This window comes from Vulpes lagopus, chromosome 6, assembly GCF_018345385.1.
Source record: "Vulpes lagopus strain Blue_001 chromosome 6, ASM1834538v1, whole genome shotgun sequence".
In the NCBI taxonomy this organism is placed as follows: Eukaryota; Metazoa; Chordata; class Mammalia; order Carnivora; family Canidae; genus Vulpes; species Vulpes lagopus.
The window spans coordinates 81,229,719-81,248,027 of record NC_054829.1 but is presented as its reverse complement, the minus strand read 5'-3'; the positions used below and the strand labels follow the sequence as shown (position 1 = coordinate 81,248,027).

Here is an 18,309-nt window from a genome sequence, read left to right as displayed (position 1 = left end):
GGGGGAGGGAGGGTCTCTGAACTGGGTGCATAAAGAGGAAGAGCCTAGGGATCAGGGTGTTGCACTCTTGAATAATGTCTTGGTACAGTCAGACTCAGATGGGGTAAATAATGTATTCTTTCCTCCTGAAAACAGCAGCCAGAGCTTGGCATGTGATAGCTATGTCTCAATTTAAAACATGGTTGGACCTCTGTTAATAAAACCTATGCTAAGAAACAAGGAGGTGGCAATTAAGGCAGACTCTATGCCTGATTGGAGATTTGGGAGGAATATAACTGGTTAGATGAGGTTTAGGGCAAATGTAGAATTGATTTTCAAAAAAATAAAAATAAAAATTTTTGGCTGTTGAGATTCTCATAACAAAATAAAAGAATGGCAGCCTGTTAGATCTTATCATTAGCAGTTATTTCATTTCGGGGGGGTGGGGTAGGGGGAACAGTTGTTGGGCACGTGAGGACCCTGGGACACTTTTGACAGAAATCAGGGTTCCCAAGCATTGCTATATCATTCCTTTCAAGCAGATTTTCTGGCAAAGATGGGAAGAGGAGCTACTGATGAGCAAGTTTCTTGTTGGCATGATTCCGCTACATGTCGGTCAGTGCTTTGTTTTCCTAGAGGTGGCAACATTTCTGACTACTAAGCATACTGGCCTTGTACTTTCCAGTTGTCTAATGGCGTGTTCAATTCTTAGAATTTATTTCTCCCATGGTTCATTTTCAGTCTCACTCCATTTTATGTGCTCCACAAGACATTTTCTCTGATACTACTAACACCTGATACCTGAGATAACACGTCTTTTGGAATAGAAAATCACCAAAAAGCATTTACAGTTTTTGTCTTTTTTATCCCAGCTTAGCATCCAATCTAATGTACTCTTAGGTATGTATTACTTGATGTTTCTGAATATGTATTGTTTATCATAGTACACATTTCTTATATTATTAGTAGCATTATGTTCTGTCAATCTAAAATTAACCATCAAAGTACAATAGACCCTTTCAAAAAAAACCTAACAATTGAATAACTCCCATCTAGGAAAAAGAGATAAAGGGGAGAAGCTGGGTGAGTGTCTATCCGAGGTAAGGTACCTGATAATGGCACAGGAAATGATGGAATCAACATTCTCAATCTCCAAGGCTACGTGTAAGAAGTGGGACTTTGGAGAAGGAATTTGTGTGGCTCCAATAGGTTTTCCCTGAGACAGGAGATGGGGAAAAGAGGACATTCTCCCTTACTTAGAGAAGAATTTGGAATCCCCAAAGCAGGGGTTGAGAATTTTTATTCTGATACCACAAAAAATAAATGAAAAAGACATCATTATGTATTGTGAAGTCTTAAAGAGACAAATCGTACTGTTGAAAATACTGCTTAAGATTTATGGCATTTTTGTTGTTAGTGGTTGAATTTAGGTGTTGCCTCATTACCTGCTTCACTTTTCTAGAAGAACTACCCTGTCCTTTCTTGGTTCTCCAATTAAACCTATTTAAAAAAAAAATAGATCTATACAACCTCTGATTATCTTAAAATGACAGATATTATAGCCTCGTGCTGTGGACAGATTTCTGCCCTGGGAGTAGGGAGATGGGTTCTGGAGACTTAGCAAGTCATTTGTTCTCTCCCTTTACCCACAATATTTATAAAGTGGATGAGGTGTTGAACTAGATGATTTATGAGTCACTTTTAATTCTGTGACAACTGATTTATTTTGCTATACTATCACTTCGTGCATTTGTACCTTAAATGGGGTGGAAAATGAAGGATGTCTACGGTTAGATGTTCAGCTACTTTCTGAATGTAGGGAAATGAAGAGAGTGAAATTTCTTTGCATTGATAACAACTATGCAGAGATTTAATATTTTCTTGACCTCTCTTTTGCTTTTGTTTTTCTCCTCTAAGTGTATTAAAAATACTAATTATCAAGAAAGTTGAGTGAGAAATTTTTTTACTTAAGTCAGTGTTACTATTTATGAAATCTTTAAAAAGATTTTATTTATTTATTTACTTACTTACTTACTTACTTGAGAGAACGAGTGTGAGGGACAGGTGAAGAGGGAGAGAATCTCAAGCAGACTCCCCACTGAGCACGGAGTCTGATGCAGGGCTCCATCTCATGATCCCAAGATCATGACCTGAACCGAAACCAAGAGTCTGACACTTAACTGACTGAGCCACCCAGGCATCCCACCATTTATGAAATTTTTAACCAGTCTTTGACCTATCATTTTTTCTTAGGCTTATATATTTACTATTCAACTTCAAGGTATGTCTATATCTAGAAGTCATTCATTTGATGCAAATTTTATTAGGAAGCCCTGGTATGAAAATCAGTTTCACAAAGGGAAAGTAAAAATTAGCCTGTAAGGAAGGAAAACACTTTACAGAGTGACAGGATCTTTCTATTTATCAAAAAGAGAAGAATGGACGGGGAGGGATAAACATTGTTTTTCAAGAACTTGCAGCCAAAAAATAAAATTATCCCGGGAACTATGTTACATAGTAAAATGTAAATAGAAAATTCTGCTTGTTTACTAAATGTCCTTACTAAGTATCAGGTTATTTTCCTGCTGAAATAAATTTGGTTTAGAAAAATAAACCCTTTTAGTAAAGGATGCTCCCCATATGATAGTCTATAATTTGGCTTGAGAGCTATCATATAGATGATTCAACAACTTATATCTGTGCCATCCAGTATGGTAGCCACTAGCCACATGGGGGTATTTAATATAATTAAACAGGATTAAAAATTTAGTTTCTTAGTTGCACTAGCCACATTTTAAGTGCTTAATAGCTACTTGGGGCTAATGGCTACTGTAGTGGACAGTATAGAAGATGAACATTTCTAATATCCCAGAAAGTTCTTTTCGACAGCACGTAATTAGATCAGGATGATTTTGATTATCCAGAAGATCACTTTTATCCCTCTGGGAAAACGAAATAATTAATTCTCATCATATTTGGGCCCCCTAAGACCTATAAAAGGCTGACTTTTTCAGCCAGCATTTGTTTTCAACTGTACAGCATAGACAGTGTCACTTTCCTAACCTCAATAATATGCCAAGATCACAAACACCAATTTCTTAGTTTTTTTTTAAATCCGGAACTGCAGTTGTCCTTTTACTTTTCTAAGCCAGCGCCCACTGTTAACAGCTGAAAAGCACCCATCTTTTCACAGACAAGGAACGTGGAGCCATCTACTGTTAAGATCGGAAACTACATGGAAGTTTAGATTGAAAACAATGCCTTAAGAGTATCAACGTGTTCTGCGATCTGTTCCCACACAGTAAAGATCTGTCTTGCAGAAAAGTTTTAAATGACTCTCCAGGCCCGTTTAGAGTTGCCATGTAGTGAAATGTCGTTATCAACGTGTTCTGCGATCTGTTCCCACACAGTAAAGATCTGTCTTGCAGAAAAGTTTTAAATGACTCTCCAGGCCCGTTTAGAGTTGCCATGTAGTGAAATGTCGTTTTGTGTTTTAATAAATAAGCTGCTGACAAGATATCCCCAAGACAAAAGATGATAAATTTTTTAGCTTTGATTTTCTTCCAAGAAAACCAAAGATAATAATTATTTGAGTCAATCCTCTTCCTCCATCAATTAGGAATTAGTAAATATTTCTTAAGTAGCATCCAGGATAAATCAAGCGACATGCAAATTCATTTTTTTTTTTGTATGAAAGCCTATAACATCAGTAAATAATACCACCGATTTCATCATTATGGAGAGAAATAAGACCTTCTTTAATTAAAAAAATACTTACTCCCCCCTCCCCCCGATTATGAAATTTACTAAGCACTTGGGGCTCAGTTTCAAAGAATACACCTGAGAGTGACTTTTTGTTCACGTGCCAAAGAAGTAAGTTGATTCTGAATTGTCTACTCTGCATTGTTTGTGCTCACAGAAACTGTACCTCTTTTCTCAAGGAGGTCAGCAGAAGTGTAGCATTTCTACAGTTTCCAGAGCTGTTGCTAGAAATCTCTGCCTTTAGGATTTCCCCTGGCTCAGGAAAGATGTGAGAAAATAATCTTCTAGGCATTTTCAAGCTCAGAAGAAGCCATGTTTTATTTAGATAGTGTCAGGAACATGACTTTTCCTTTCACCCTAAACCAGATCCATAGTTAGCTACACTCTAGGAACATGCAGTCCATCCTTGTATTCTAGGATCCAGTGGTGCCAAAAGGAGGCTAGCTATGCTTGAGAAAATCAGCTAGAGTAAAGGTGAAATACGTGAACTCTTTCTCATTCAGCTTTCTGGAACCTCAAATGAGAAAAGGAAGAAGGTGCCTCTCACCAAAGTGCAAAGTTCCTTTGGAATCTAGATGGGAATTGGGAAACCTATAATTCCAGGATATTAAATTAAGCCTCTCCTCACTAAACAAATATACTTTCAAAGTTCAGCTGTGATAGGGAGGCCTTCCTCTACTCCAGTGGGTTTTTTTTTTTAAATTGGGGCACATGCCCAGCATTTGAAGGGAAACAAAAAGATAGTGATCAATATAAAGGTATTGGGTTTGTTAAGTATTTCACCAGAGTACTCTGATGAAATATGGATCGAAAGCCCTCCAGACCTTTTTTGTTGTTGTTTTGAGTCCTACCTTTTCTAGCTTATTCTCTTAAGTGTAAAGGAAACGCTGACTTGACATTCTGGTAGAGAATTACAAAGCACCTACAGCAGATGTTGAAGGATAGCTTTTGATTTCATTCCCATACCCATCTTTTCCTCAACCTCTTTTCCAATTTGAATTGTCACCTGAAACCACCTTATCCTGGTGCACCTGCCTCATCATAAATAACATTGTGCAAAAGCAGTCACTAATTCAAACACAGTCTGCTGTTTAGAAAAAGGCAGCTTTTCATCTGGTGCTTTCGTTGGTTTGAAACCATTAGGCATGCCTTTCAAATCCATTCATCCCTTAAATCACCCAGAGCTTGCTTCCTTGCTTCTGGATCAATGTCAGGCTGAACTTTTTCAGAGTCCTTGGAAGAACATGATATATCTTGGTGACTGAATTAGCTGCCCCTGTAACATATCTTGTCTGTCAACCAGCTTTTCAGCTTACCAAGTTAATTTTAGAAAAGAGCATTCATCTTGTTTACCTGAGTTAGATATATCTTTTACTTCCCTTTGGGAAGTTTTCCAACAGAACCTGTAATCTGTGTGCTAATTTCATGGTTCTAAGCTTTCTTTTAGCCTGGTTCATTGTTTTAAAAACCAGTATCTGTTTCCTGTTGTCTCATGGCATTTTTCCCCACCCCAAAGTGCCATCTTAATTGTAGGGGAACAAAATGCCTATTTAAATATCTCTACCCAAACCAAAAGAAGAATCATTTTAAATTTCTCATAAACTCCATTTGATTGGTACTACCTGAAAACACAAGTATGCCTTGATTTCTAAGGAGCCAGGCTTGAATGTGGCAGACCAAGCTTCCCTTCAGAACCACCAGGTTCTTCTTCTTTGAAGATGACTAGATAAATTGTATCCAGGCTCTGCACAGGCCTGCACATGTGCTTCCTAAACTGGGGTCTGATCTCCCTGAAGGTAGGTGTATGCAAACCTGATGGTATATTTCTCCCAGGGCAGTGTGGGGAGAGGTTTGTGATCTCCCTAGAAAGTTAAGAGCCACTGGTCACATTGAATACATTCTGAGTTTCCCAGGAAATGATTTACAAATCAAACTTTGTAAGGTGAGAATTGCTTGTGAGATTAACCTGTTCTCTGCCTTATATTATTAGTAGTTATTAGAATAAAGTCAGCAGCTTTTTCGAAGTGTCTCATATAAACATCTTTTTTCAAAGGAATTAACTACTTTGAAGTTTGACCTAAAAAAAAAAAAGATTTTATTTATTCATTTAAGGGCAAGAGAGAGCATGAACCGTGGGGGAGAGACAGAGGGAGAGGGAGAAGCAGACTCCCTGCTGAACAAGGAGCCCTATACAACATGACACAACATGAGGCTCTATCCCAGGACTCCAGGATCATGACCTGAGCTGAAGGCAGACCTTAACCATATGAGCCACCCAGGTGCCCCTTGAAGTTTGCCAGCATTTACTTAATGCTGTCACACATTCTAATTTTGGAAAAGTCAGTTTCCTCCGGGCAAGATTTTGGTTAGCAGATAGGTATATTGGATTTGGCAAAACTTGTGCTAATGAAGGGTGGTAGACAGTGGAGAAGTTGGTTTTGAGGTTATATTGGAAAGGGTAGAGGGGAGTAAATTGAGAGTTTAAAGGACTCTAGAGATAGAAAATATTAATTGTGAGAGCTATAAAGAGAAAGAGAAGAAATCAGAACTACACAGAGATGAAAACAAATAAATAAATAAATGGAATCCCTGGGCTAAGAGCAGCCTCACCCTTTGCCTTTCTTCCACTACAGAAATCACTAGCAAATGATTCCTGGCATTAATTATGCCTGGGGATATAATGCTTTTCTGGATTCTTATGTCCAGTGCTTGGATATTTTGGTTTTTTAAATAAGAACCAAGCTAATATTAATGTTTTGATTTGAAAAATGAGACATAGATGACAAATCTGAGTAATATGAACAAACAGTAGCTCTTGATGTGCTGATAACAGGGAAGATACTTGAAAGAAAAAACTCACTATGTTTATCTTCTTAGGTATTTAAGGTCTACCTCACGAACAGTACTTTCTGTACCATGCTGCTGACCTCCCCTTATTTGTCAAATGCGTTTAATTACACAAGGCAGTTGGTCTTTTCAGAAAATTGCTAGATTGGCCACTTGTTAGAGATTGTCCAGAAATGGTTGTAATGAATCCTGTGATCCATGACCTTTATTTTGGTCATTTGTCTCACTGAGATGTTTTACTGGATTTTTTACTCAGTAAGATTTTAAACACAAGCAAATATTACTGTATTTAATTGAATTCTAAGATTCCATCCATTGTAAGATGCTCTTTTATTTCATATTGCTAAAAAAAAAAAAAAGACTGTCACACATGCCTTTATCAGTATGTACATTCCAATTAAAAAGATACTAAAATGTAAAGAAGTGTATGTTAAAATCTGAGATCTAACTCGATGGGACTGTGCTTTGATTGCAAAGGTCAGTAGCATACATACTTCTGTTACCATGATATTATTGCTTATTAGTACGAGTAATTAGTGGCATTAATACATCTTTGGAGCAATGACAGAACATGTAAAGCATATAAATTATTCTGATAGCCTACAATTTGGGAGGAACAGATTTTTTATTTAATGGTTAAATATTACAAGTTCAAGGAAGTCCATTTGTAGTTCAACATGATGTAGTATACTAAATTTTGAACCCGGAACCTGAGGATCTAGGTTTGAAACACTGTCCTATCTGTCCCTGATCTGCTCTGTAACCCCTGTCAGTTATGACAGTTTTTCTGAACCTCAGCTGCTTATACAGTCAAAACAGTGAGAAGATGTCTGCCAAACAGAGTAGCTCTAAGAATCCCAAAAGGCATTTACAGGCAGTAAACTTTACACAAATGGCAGCTGCTGATCTTCTCAGCCTTCTGTGCTATGCATCTAGGCATGTCTCTGATGAGCAGCCTTGAAGGGGAATCAGAGAAGTAAAGGAAGGTGGAATGTGGAGACCTTCCCAGCACAAAAGATCCAAAATAACAGAATGAGAAGGGAGGGAGAGGGCCTAAGGAATTCAAAAGATGCCATCTTGAGTATAAGGCAACATAGAAAAATATGACCACTGTATGTGAATAAGGGGTTGGAGTCTCTTGGAGTGATTTCAAATCTCAGCAGTTGATTGTTGCTGTGTGCAAGTTCAACAACCAAGATAGTTCATGGGAGAATGAAATCAGCTGATTAGCAGTAGAACATAGGGCCGATTAGGAGGCAGAAAATGACCTGTGACATACTCTCTTCTTAAAATTGATTTGTAGGGGTAATAAGCTATAACCCCGATTTATTTACCTCAGTTTGGTTTCCATTGCTATTTGCAGTATTTTCTTCCGTGCTTGGTTGGAGGGGATTGTCTGAGGGTTGCTATTTTGTATCTTCTCAAATAAATCTCATGAGTGACACATTTCCAAGGAATAATACAGAAGCCTTTGCCATCGCTCAAATGATGCTCTAAGAAGAACTTTGCCATAAAAGAATTTAATGGTTTTGTTATAATTTAGGATTTTGGGAGGAGTGAAGAAAATTGAGAATAATTTTCTAAATAAAAAACGTGTTGGTGGTGGTATATTACCTTCTAAAGTTCTTATCAGAACTGTTAAGCACCAGATTAGGGCTTCATTAAATCTTCATTAAATCTTCATTTAATCTTCATTAAATCTGAGTCCTTGGTCAGATCTGAATCCTTGTCTGTTTCGTGGAAGTAGATAATCGAGAAGTACAAATATTTGTGGTGCTGATTCCTTGAAAGGGAACTGGGTGACACTTGACTATCATAGGCTAATGGTTATTGTCAGTGAACAGTAGGCATCAGGGGTGCAGGACTCAGAGGGCTACCATTGGTTCGCTTGGTACTTTAGCCACATCACTGTGAGATCTTAGCCTGGTCACTTCATCTCACCCTTCTAGGGTTTGTACACTTACAAAAATAGGAGATTGGAGCAGAGTGTGATGGCACATGGGCTTTGGCTTCTTTCATGACTTGTATTTGCAGTTGTTGCTAATCATTTAGGACACATTCTCCTACCTAGTTAGAACCTTGGAATTTTTCTCACTCATCTTCAGGAGGTGAGGTACCCACTTGTAATTTGATTGCAGTGGAAAGTGAAATAAAATCTGTTTTTCACCCTGGACCAGATAATTTCTATGATCCTTTTGAACTTTTTTTTCTTTTTTTTAAAATAAATTTATTTTTTATTGGTGTTCAATTTACCAACATACAGAATAACACCCAGTGCTCATCCCGTCAAGTGCCCCCCTCAGTGCCCGTCACCCATTCACCCCCACCCCCCGCCCTCCTCCCCTTCCACCACCCCTAGTTCGTTTCCCAGAGTTAGGAGTCTTTATGTTCTGTCTCCCTTTCTGATATTTCCCAACATTTATTTTCCCTTCCCTTCTATTCCCTTTCACTATTATTTATATTCCCCAAACGAATGAGAACATACACTGTTTGTCCTTCTCCGATTGACTTACTGCATTCAGCATAATACCCTCCAGTTCCATCCACGTTGAAGCAAATGGTGGGTATTTGTCATTTCTAATTGCTGAGTAATATTCCATTGTATACATAGACCACATCTTCTTTATCCATTCATCGTTCGATGGACACCGAAGCTCCTTCCACAGTTTGGCTATTGTGGACATTGCTGCTAGAAACATCAGGGTGCAGGTGTCCCGGCGTTTCATTGCATCTGTATCTTTGGGGTAAATCCCCAACAGTGCAATTGCTGGGTCATAGGGCAGGTCTCTTTTTAACTCTTTGAGGAACCTCCACACAGTTTTCCAGAGTGGCTGTACCAGTTCACATTCCCACCCACAGTGTAAGAGGGTTCCCTTTTCTCCACATCCTCTCCAACATTTGTGGCTTCTTGCCTTGTTACTTTTCCCCATTCTCACTGCTGTGAGGTGGTATCTTATGGTGGTTTTGATTTGTATTTCCCTGATGGCAAGTGATGCAGAGCATTTTCTCATGTGCATGTTGGCCATGTTTAATGTCTTCCTCTGTGAGATTTCTCTTCATGTCTTTTGCCCATTTCATGACTGGATTGTTTGTTTCTTTGGTGTTGAGTTTAATAAGTTCTTTATAGATCTTGGAAACTAGCCCTTTTTCTGGTAGATCATTTGCAAATATCTTCTCCCATTCTGTAGATTGTCTTTGAGTTTTGTTGACTGTATCCTTTGCTGTGCAAAAGCTTCTTATCTTGATGAAGTCCCAATAGTTCATTTTTGCTTTTGTTTCTTTTGCCTTTGTGGATGTATCTTGCAAGAAGTTACTGTGGCTGAGTTCAAAGAGGGTGTTGCCTGTGTTCTCCTCTAGGATTTTGATGGAATCTTGTCTCACATTTAGATCTTTCATCCATTTTGAGTTTACTTTGTGTGTGGTGAAAGAGAGTGGTCTAGTTTCATTCTTCTGCATGTGGATGTCCAATTTTCCCAGCACCATTTATTGAAGAGACTATCTTTCTTCCAGTGGAGAGTCTTTCCTGCTTTGTCGAATATTAGTTGACCATAGAGCTGAGGGTCCACTTCTGGATTCTCTATTCTGTTCCATTGATCTATGTGTCTGTTTTTGTGCCAGTACCACACTGTCTTGATGACCACAGCTTTGTAGTACAACCTGAAATCTGGCATTGTGATGCCCCCAGCTATGGTTTTCTTTTTTAAAATTCCCCTGGCTATTCAGGGTCTTTTCTGATTCCACACAAATCTTAAAATAATTTGTTCTAACTCTCTGAAGAGAGTCCATGGTATTTTGATAGGGATTGCATTAAACGTATAAATTGCCCTGGGTAACATTGACATTTTCACAATATTAATTCTGCCAATCCATGAGCATGGAATATTTTTCCATCTCTTTGTGTCTTCCTCAATTTGTTTCAGAAGTGTTCTACAGTTTTTAGGGTATAGATCCTTCACCTCTTTGGTTAGGTTTATTCCTAGGTATCTTATGCTTTTGGGTGCAATTGTAAATGGGATTGACTCCTTAATTTCTCTTTCTTCAGTCTCATTGTTAGTGTATAGAAATGCCACTGGCTTCTGGGCATTGATTTTGTATCCTGCCACGCTACCAAATTGCTGTATGAGTTCTAGCAATCTTGGGGTAGAGGCTTTTGGGTTTTCTATGTAGAGTATCATGTCATCGGCGAAGAGGGAGAGTTTGACTTCTTCTTTGCCAATTTGAATACCTTTAATGTCTTTTTGTTGTCTGATTGCTGAGGCGAGGACTTCCAGTACTATGTTGAATAGCCGTGGTGAGAGTGGACATCCCTGTCTTGTTCCTGATCTTAGGGGCAAGGCTCCCAGTGGTTCCCCATTGAGAATGATATTTGCTGTGGGCTTTTCGTAGATGGCTTTTAAGATGTTGAGGAATGTTCCCTCTGTCTCTACACTCTGAAGAGTTCTGATCAGGATTGTATCCTGTATTTTGTCAAATGCTTTCTCTGCATCTAATGAGAGGATCATATGGTTCTTGGTTTTTCTCTTGCTGATATGATGAATCACATTGATGGTTTTACGAGTGTTGAACCAGCCTTGTGTCCCGGGGATAAATCCTACTTGGTCATGGTGAATAATCTTCTTAATGTACTGTTGGATCCTATTGGCTAGTATCTTGTTGAGAATTTTTGCATCCATGTTCATCAGGGACATTGGTCTGTAATTCTCCTTTTTGGTGGGGTCTTTGTCTGGTTTTGGAATTAAGGTGATGCTGGCCTCATAGAACGAATTTGGAAGTACTCCCATCTCTTTCTATCTTTCCAAACAGCTTTAGAATAGGTATGGTTTCTTCTTTAAAGGTTTGATAGAATTCCCCTGGGAAGCCATCTGGCCCTGGACTTTTGTGTCTTGGGAGATTTTTGATGACTGCTTCAATTTCCTCCCTGGTTATTGGCCTGTTCAGGTTTTCTATTTCTTCCTGTTCCAGTGTTGGTAGTTTGTGGCTTTCCAGGAATGTGTCCATTTCTTGTAGATTGCCTAATTTACTGGCGTATAGCTGTTCATAATATGTTTTTTAAATCGTTTGTATTTCCTTGGTGTTGGTAGTGATCTCTCCTTTCTCATTCATGATTTTATTAATTTGAGTCTTCTCTCTCTTCTTTTTTAATAAGGCTGGCTAATGGTTTATCTATCTTATTAATTCTTTCAAAGAACCAACTCCTGGTTCTGTTGATCTGTTCCACAGTTCTGGTCTCGATTTCGTTGAGTTCTGCTCGAATCTTTATTAACTCTCTTCTTCTGCTGGGTGTAGGATCTATTTGCTGTTTTTTCTCTAGCTCCTTTATGTGTAAGGTTAGCTTTTGTATTTGAGTTCTTTCCAGTTTTTGAATGGATGCTTGTATTGTGATGTATTTCCCCCTTAGGACTGCTTTTGCTGCATCCCAAAGATTCTGGACGGTTGTATCTTCATTCTCATTAGTTTCCATGAATCTTTTTAATTCTTCCTTAATTTCCTGGTTGACCCTTTCATCTTTTAGCAGGATGGTCCTTAACCTCCACGTGTTTGAGGTCCTTCCAAACTTCTTGTTGTGATTTAGTTCTAATTTCAAGGCATATGGTCTGAGAATATGCAGGGGACGATCCTAATCTTTTGGTATTGGTTCAGACCCGATTTGTGACCCAGTATGTGGTCTATTCTGGAGAAAGTTCCATGTGCAATTGAGAAGAATGTGTATTCAGTTGAGTTTGGATGTAAAGTTCTGTAGATATCTGTGAAATCCATCTGGTCCAGTGTATCATTTAAAGCTCTCGTTTCTTTGGAGACGTTGTGCTTAGAAGACTTATCAAGTATAGAAAGAACTAGATTGAAGTCACCGAGTATAAATGTATTATTATCTAAGTATTTCTTCACTTTGGTTATTAATTGATTGATATATTTGGCAGCTCCCACATTCGGGGCATATATATTGAGGATTGTTAAGTCCTCTTGTTGCATAGATCCTTTAAGAATGCTCTAGTGAAAAAAAAAAAATTTAAAAAAAAAAAAAAGAATGCTCTAGTGTCCCTCTTCATCTCTCACTACAGTCTTCGGGGTAAATTTTAGTTTATCTGATATAAGGATGGCTACCCCTGCTTTCTTTTGAGGACCATTTGAATGGTAAATGGTTCTCTAACCTTTTACTTTTAGGCTGTAGGTGTCCTTCTGTCTAAAATGAGTCTCTTGTAGACAGCAAATAGATGGGTCCTGCTTTTTTTATCCAATCTGAAACCCTGCACCTTTTGATGGGGTCATTAAGCCCGTTCACGTTCAGAGTTACTATTGAGAGATATGAGTTTAGTGTCACCATGAGTTTAGTGTCACCATGATATCTATTCAGTCCTTGTTTTTGTGGATTGTTCCACTGAACTTCTTCTTAAAGGGGAATTTTAAGAGTCCCCTTAAAATTTCTTGCAGAGCTGGTTTGGAGGTCACATATTCTTTCAGTGCCTGCCTGTCTTGGAAGCTCTTTATCTCTCCTTCCGTTTTGAATGAGAGCCTTGCTGGATAAAGTATTCTTGGTTGCATGTTCTTCTCATTTAGGACCCTGAATATATCCTGCCAGCCCTTTCTGGCCTGCCAGGTCTCTGTGGAGAGGTCTGCTGTTACCCTAATACTCCTCCCCATAAAAGTCAAGGATTTCTTGTCTCTTGCTGCTTTAAGGATCTTCTCTTTATCTTTGGAACTTGCAAGCTTAACTATTAAATGTCGAGGTGTTGAATGGTTTTTATTGATTTTAGGGGGGGGATCTATTTCCTGGATCTGAATGCCTGTTTCCCTTCCCAGATTAGGAAAGTTTTCAGCTATGATTTGTTCATATACATATTCTGGCCCTCTGGCCCTTTTGGCACCCTCGGGAACCCCAATTAAACGTAGGTTTTTCTTCCTCAGGCTGTCGTTTATTTCCCTTAATCTATCTTCATGGTCTTTTAATTGTTTGTTTCTTTTCCTCAGTTTCCCTCTTTGCCATCAAGTTGTCTTCTATGTCACTCAGTCGTTCTTCCACCTCGTTAACCCTCATCGTTAGGAGTTGTAGTTTGGATTGCATCTCATTCAATTGATTTTTAATTTCTGCCTGATTGGATCTAAATTCTGCAGTCATGAAGTCTCTTGACTCCTTTATGCTTTTTTCTAGAGCCACCAATAGCTGTATAATAGTGCTTCTGAATTGGCTTTCTGACATTGAATTGTAATCCAGATTTTGTAACTCTGTGGGAGAGAGGACTGTTTCTGATTCTTTCTTTTGAGGTGAGGTTTTCCTTCTAGTCATTTTGCTCAGTGCAGAGTGGCCAAAAACAAGTTGTATTGGGAAAAGGAGAAAGAGAGGAGAGAAAGAAGGAAAGAAAAGAGAAAAAGAAAAAAGGAAGAAAAAGAGAAAGAGAGAAGAAAAAGAGAAAGAAAAAGAAAAAAAGGGAAAAAGGGGGTGGGGGAAGCAAACAAATCAAAAAGTAAAAAAAAAACAAAAAAACAAAAAAACAAAAAAACCACGGGGGAGTATCCTCTGATTCTGTATACTGTAAGTCCCTTGACTTCCCTTGGAACTGGTCCGTCTCCTTGGTCTTCTGGGGGAGGGGCCTGCTGTCCTGATTCTCAGGTGTTAGCGCTTGGGGTAGCTGCTCTGCCCCCTGCCTGGTGCAGGGCTCAGTGGGGGTTGTTCACCCCGTGAAGCCCCAGGAGGAACAACCCCAGTGGCAGGGGCAGCTCTGCAGCCCTGGAGTCAGCCCCCGCAGTAGCTCCGGGGCTCTCTGTCTGCAGGGCCTGGAGGCTCCGGGGCGGGGCCGCTGATCTGCTCAGCTCAGGGCAGGAGCGTCCTCGCTGTCCTGGGCCCTCCCGGCCTCTGCCTGTCCCGGGGGAGGCCGGATCCTGGGCTGTGTCCCGGCGCCTTGTGCTCCGGAGCCTGCGCTGTTGGATTCGCGCTCCCGCCCCGCAGCCCCCTCCGCGGAGCCGCCGCCCGAGCCCCTCCGAGCTGCTCCGGGTCCCGCCGAGCGCTGCAGCCCTTAGGGAGCTCGGCGCACTCTCCCGGGGCGCAGGTGCCTGTTAGTGTCCCCGGGAGCCCGAGGGCATCCCCGCCCTCCTGGGTCCTGCTCCAACTCCCTGCGAGCCCCTTTCCTCCCGGGAAGGTTGGTGCAGCTCCTGCTTCTCCGGGACGGGGCTCTCCTGTCCTGGGGACACTCGCCCCGGCCTCAGCCGGGCTCCTCACGGGGCCCCTCCCCCTTGGAGGCCTTTTGTTTCTTTATTTCTTTTTCCCCGTCTTCCTACCTTGATAGAAGCACGAACTCTTCTCACTGTAGCATTCCAGCTGGTCTTTCTTTAAATCTCAGGCCGAATTCGTAGATTTTCAGGATGATTTGAAGGTTATCTAGGTAATTTGTTGGGGACAGGTGACTTGGGGACCCTACTCTTCCTCCATCTTGCCCCTCCTCCCCTCCTTTTGAACTTTTAACATTTTCTGGTTTTCTGAAATAATTCCCAAGTCTTTGACCAACTATATTCCCAAATCACTTTATCTGGATGCTTTCAGTAATGATGAATAAGTGGAGAAATTGAAGAAAATCATGGCTCTTGGCAAAAAAACAAAAACAAAAAACCTCCACAGTCATGATAGAGGTCCACCTGTGATCCTGTTCAGGAAGGACACTGTTTGATTTTAACCATCTAAAGCTTCCCCCCCCCCCCAAAGATTTTATGTATTTGAAAGAGAATGAGAGCTGGCAGGGAGAGGGGCAGAAGGAAAGGGACAAGTAGAACCCCCACTGAGCAGGGAGCCCAGCTTGGGGCTGGATTCCATGATGTGAGGTCATGACCTCAGCCAAAGGCAGGCACTTAACAGACTGAGCCACCCAGGTGCTCCTGTCCAACTAAGTAAAACTTTTTAAAGCCAGAAGTAGGTAACCAGATTCAGATGGACAGTTCCTTCCAGGCTATCAGACAAAACTTTTAGACACTTCTCATCTCAGGGTCCTAGAGTTTCAGTTTAAGGACATTTTGAGTTTCTTGGGGCAAGGGTAGATGGGGTCTTTTTTTTTTTTTATCTTCCCACCAAGAACAACTCATTTGCAAAGATTATATTGCACATGAATCCTACTCATTGAAAACTATCAATTTGATTTCAACTAAGTGTGGGGCAATTGTGTTAATGCTTACATCCCGTAGTCCCCGATCTTTGGCTGTTATGACCCTGTCCTGCCTCAGTGAGAGGCATGGCAATGATGATGCAGGTAGTGGCAGATTGCCCAGAGTGATTCTTAATAATCAGTTTCTTCCTGTTTGTGGCTGGTTTTTCCTTTTTCATTCCCCCTTGTCATTGGTTTGTGGATGGGAGAAAGTACAAAATGCAGAAGCTTGTCTTCTGTTTCTTTTTCTTGATGCTTCCTTCCCTAAATGCTGTTTTCACCTATCAGGTTGACTTAATAGTAGATTTCTTTTTTCCAGCACCCCACCCGTGGCCACCCCTGCTGAGGCACACGCACATGTTACAATGCAGTGGTCCCCATTAGCTAGAGCTGAACAGATGCACTTGGAGTGAAGGATGTGCCTTCTCAGACAGAGCGCCGCACCCCTTCCCCATTCGGATGCAAATGTCTATTGGCGTCTCGAAAAGAAGGATTAGCCCAGGTTATGTCCTTCTGCAGCCTTCACACACCCTGTCCCAGTCCAAAGCCTGGAATTGGCTTTCCTCATTGTTTGCCTTCTGGAACTCTCAATCTGGCAGCTGCTGAATACCTCCATTGTCCAGACATGCTGCCAGAAACCAAGAGTCTGTTCTCAGGGTCCAGAGCTCTGTCCCTAGGAATCCAAGTAATAATTTAATAGCCTCTGGCTTTGCTGAGCACCCTCTAACAAGGGCTTTGTGAGTTATAAGGCATACAAATGGAGAGGGCCGTCACAGGACTTCTTGTTCCCCAAATCAGGTGCCTCTCAGTCCATGTGTTTGCAGAGAACTGAGTCTTTACAGAGCCTCCGCTCTGAAAGAATTTGACACAAAGGAGTGAAAATGAACAGCATCAGATCCCGGATGGAAGCCGGAGGGTCAGCATTAAATCTCTTGATTGACATTCGTACAGCTGTACATGCATCTGTCAACACTCATGCAGCCACATGCATGTGCTTGTACACGCGCGCGCACCCCCCCACACACACACAATGTACTTTAATTCTAGGCCTCTCTTACAATTTCATTTTTTCAACTTCTATTTTGATTATCTTCTATTCCCAGTGTCAGTCCAGTATTTATTATATGTGACGTAATTCTTCCCAACCAGCTTGGAAGGCTTGCACATTTCTCCCTTAGGATAATTGTTTGACTCAGTGAGATAAAGCAGTTGGAAACTCGTTCTCTTCCTCACATATGAAGGAGTAAGATCTAAGTATGGCAGCTGGAAACTTGAATTCAAATCCAAACTGGATCCTCTGATCTAAGCATTATATGGTGTTTGACTGAACTAGATTGCTACCCAAAAGTATGCGTACATGTGTTACTCAAAGAGCAATTTGCTTTCTTGATGGGTTCTGGTAGTCTATCACAACCTAATCCTATTCTTTAAATGACCTATTTCTATTAATGCTTACTTTTTTTCTGGACTGCATATTACTGACTGTATGTTTTCTCCTTTTGCAATTCATTTTAGGAAAGCATGCCTCAGACTCCTCCCTTTTCAGCCATGTTTGACAGCAGTGGTTACAACCGAAACCTCTATCAGCCTGCAGATGACAGCTGTGGAGGATTGTATTACCATGACAACAACCTCCTCTCTGGATCTCTAGAAGCACTCATCCAGCACTTAGTACCTAACGTGGATTACTATCCGGATGTAGGTATCTCTGTTCCTCTGAAACACATCCTTGGTATTCTTCGATAAAAAATACAATGTAGTAGGCAGGAACCCTAGATACTACTGAATTATATCTGGGTTGCTAAGAATTTTTTGAATGAGAAATTGCACATTGATTATGGAACATTTTGAGGTCAAATTCAGCCTGAGTATGATTCAGACTTTGATTATTTTCTGCATATCCATTTCTTTTCAGGATTGGTACCACATTGTAGACAGTCAGATAACATGTAAGGGAAGTATCTGTAGATTTAATTCATGTCTATACCTTGGTCTTTACATAGAAATGCTGGAGGATATTGGATACTCCTAGAATACTTAATGCTTTATTTGTTTCCAAGACCACTACTATGTTGAGAAAAGTGAAGCTGGACAGGAAAACTTTATAGAAAGGAGAACAACAGTTATATTCAAGATGCAATTCTTTATAGATTGCCTATGTTTTGCTTTGATAGCCATCATCTATATAGATAATACTTTCTTATCTAGGGAGTTCATTTACATTTTTTCAGTCTTTATGGCAATTGCAAGAGGCCAGAGAGGAGAACACTGAAATTCAGAATGTTGAATAATCCATACATGGTCTCACCCCCAGGATCAGCAATCAGACCTAGGTTTTATGTTTCTGGGCAAGTGGTATCTTCCTTCCCCTTTGATTGTGCCACAGAGGCCCCGGTTATTCAACAACAGCTGGCTGTTGATAGATTTCATGAAAATATCTAGACACCGGGTTCATATGTTTTTATAAATATAATAATGACCTTGGTGTGCGAAGAATAGTTTGTGCTTGCCACTGTAAGTCACCATAGTGTTTCTTCCTGAGTTATCTCTCTGTGTGATTTGTTACATAGCATTTTGAAATATGTTGTCACACAGG

At 40.3% G+C, this 18,309-nt stretch overlaps 1 protein-coding gene across 5 annotated transcripts in view; it reads left to right on the top strand.

The window, feature by feature from the left end:
* Positions 1 to 18,309, top strand: part of RASGEF1B (RasGEF domain family member 1B) — a 559,901-nt gene that overhangs the window by 518,056 nt on the left and 23,536 nt on the right. For all 5 annotated transcript variants that reach the window (XM_041759001.1, XM_041759002.1, XM_041759003.1 and 2 more), the window contains one exon: positions 17,229 to 17,411. In XM_041759001.1, the coding sequence (XP_041614935.1) occupies positions 17,229 to 17,411 (183 nt within the window). The remainder of the gene's footprint in view (positions 1 to 17,228; positions 17,412 to 18,309) is intronic.